Raw genomic sequence first — 2,621 nt, forward strand, 5'->3', positions numbered from 1 at the left:
TTATTGTTATTAAATTTAAAAAATAACTTTGCAGAATTAGAAAGCTGAGTTTCTGCTCCACTCTGACAAAATACAATGTCGGATCCTGTCTGAGAGCTGTGATATTCCCTTTGGTTTCGGTGGGAACCTGAGCCAACTGAAGTTTTCTTGTCAAGGTCTTTTGTTTTATTCATTTCCCTGGAATGCCTGAAAAAGGACATAAACAGCTCTCCTGCCACGTGGCTGCCAGGGAGACTCGATGGCGCCTGCAAATTTGAAATGAAAAGCCAACAAAGAAGCCAGAAAAGCAGAGAACAATGCACGTTGACTAAGGGGAAAGTTTATATTGTTGATATCCAGGCCACTGGGTCAGAACAACATCAATAAATATCATGTATAGAAACAGGCTCCAGTAAAGTGACACTGGTTTCTTCTGCTCTGAAGGAGAACCTGTGCTGTCAGCTGCCATTTCAATAGGAGTGTGGGTAGCACAATTCAAGGTGCTACCTTGGATTGTGACAGATCCTTATGAAAACTATTCCATGAATCTCACTTGTTCTCTGCTCTTTGTACACCTGTAAAATGGAGGGTGCTGCTCATGACATCTGCAAACTCTGATCTTCTGCATCTTGTGTATGACCCTGCTGTATGTCGTTGCCCCTGCACTGGGCACTGATGAGGGTGTCCAGAGAAGGGCAACGGAGCTGGGGAAGGGTCTGGAGCACAAGTGTGCTGAGTTCCCGGCTGAGGGAACTGGGGTTGTTGAGCCTGGAGAAAAGGAGGCTGAGGGGACCCCTTCTGGCTCTCTCCACCTCCCTGAAAGGAGGGTGGAGAGGGGTGGGGGTCGGTCTGTTCAACCAAGGAACAAGTGACAGGACAAGAGGAAATGGCCTCAAGTTGCACCAAGGGCAGTTGAGATGGGATGTGAGGAAGAATTTCTTTGCTGAAAGGGTTCTGAGGCATTGGAAGGGGTTGCCCAGGGCAGTGGTGGAGTCCCCATCCCTGGAGGGATTGAAGAGTCGTGTAGACATAGTGCTGAGGGACATGGGTTAGTCAGGGACTTGCCAGTGTTGGGTTAATGGTTGGACTGGATGATCCTAAAGGTCTTTTCCAATTGAGGCAATTCTGGCATTCTGTGTGATTCCTCAGCTATTTTCTATATAGAAAAGGCAGGCTGGAGTTTGGTTCTTTCTGCTGCTTAAAATGCTGGATAAAACTAAGGTAACACCATTTCATAGGGGGATTTCTTTGTGTCTTACACCTGCATAGAGCAGCAAGTTTCATCTCAGTATGAAGAGGAATTTTAAAGTTAAATGAAATGTATTTTTTTTTCCAGTGGCAATTTTATAGCAGTAACTTGGAGAAGTCACAGTTCACTTCAGTCCAAGTCAAACCTCTTTCTTGTTTTCCAGCTTGAGGCATCACTCAGAAGTCTCTCCAAGTGGGTTGGTATTGAAAAGTGGCCTTCCCAGTGGCTGGGTAGGGAGGTGAAGTTACCTCTCTCCTTGTTTCTGTGACCTTCTGCCATTGTTCAGGTTCACCCGTGTGCAGCGGTCAAGCTGTGCTCACTGCCTTCCACACTCACCTCTGCCAGGGTCCCCCAAACAGCTGGGCCTGTTCCCATAACCCTATAAATTCAAGAGTGTTCCTTCCTCCCCTGCTCCACGGTTCTGCCATTGTGGGTCTGTGTCCATGCTGCAGCTGACACCTTCCACCATGAAGCTCTTCTCCTCCTTCATGGCTCTTCTCCTCTTCCTCCTCCAGGCTGTTCCAGGTAAGGGGTAAGACCCATGCTGGGGTTTGCCTGTGTAGGAGGTACAGTCTCCAGTGGTGCAGACTCCTCTCTGCTCTTCAGCTCCTTTCATTAGAGCCATTCTCTATTTCTCAGTCTAGAATCAAAAGTGAAAAATGAACCTATGGTGACCAGATGTCAAATCAGAACCTCTTCACTGAAGCCACTACTGAGTGTTGGCTCCTTATGACTCTTTGAAGTGTCTTTATGCCACTTTGTGGCATTATTGGAAGATGGTACCATGGAAATCATCTGCCTCTTCTTACCCCAGGGTCTTAAATTGTCTCCTTTGTGTATGGTAGAAGAGCAGCAGAAGTGTTCCCTTGTACTACTCAAGTTGAACTACACCAGTGAAGTTTACTTAAGCTCTCTGAATATGCTGGTTCCCCTTCCTCAGCCCTTCTGCTGCATTGACTCATCTACTATTTATGCTTTTGGCCAAGTTTTTCTTCTTGCTTAGTGAAATTCCCTACCTTGGAGTAAGTCTTTCAGAGAAGGAAGGAACCAGGCAAACCTCTTGTCCCTGTTAACTGGGCTAAATCCCAACTTTTGATCTATTTTTTTTTTTAAGTCATAGGTACATCTGAGGGCATATGGTCCCTTGGATGACCAGCCTGCAGCATTGCAGTCCTAGAGCTTTGAAGCATCCAAAGTCTGGGCTGTCCCTGCCCACTACAACATGCATGACCACAATATGTTCAGAAAGTTGCCATCAACAGCTACATTTTTCCTCTATTTGTACAAAAGCCTTTCTTGGAGTCCCATGAAGTCCCAAAACTTTTTGAAAAGCTGCCATGGGCTTTGGGGGTGTTTGTATCAGACCCCTAATTGGGGTCCATGGGGTTTCAGC

The 2,621-nt window shown here is 46.4% G+C and overlaps 1 protein-coding gene across 1 annotated transcript in view; it reads left to right on the forward strand.

Moving 5' to 3' along the window:
• Positions 1–1,662: 1,662 nt before the first annotated feature.
• LOC104527303 (gallinacin-11) overlaps positions 1,663–2,621 on the forward strand; it is a 2,503-nt gene continuing 1,544 nt past the window's right edge. The window contains exon 1 of the mRNA XM_010170983.2: positions 1,663–1,753. Within this exon, the coding sequence (XP_010169285.2) occupies positions 1,672–1,753 (82 nt within the window). The 5' untranslated portion in view covers positions 1,663–1,671. The remainder of the gene's footprint in view (positions 1,754–2,621) is intronic.

The sequence above is a fragment of the Antrostomus carolinensis genome, unplaced genomic scaffold (assembly GCF_000700745.2).
Source record: "Antrostomus carolinensis isolate BGI_N321 unplaced genomic scaffold, ASM70074v2 scaffold34526, whole genome shotgun sequence".
Classification (NCBI taxonomy): domain Eukaryota; kingdom Metazoa; phylum Chordata; class Aves; order Caprimulgiformes; family Caprimulgidae; genus Antrostomus; species Antrostomus carolinensis.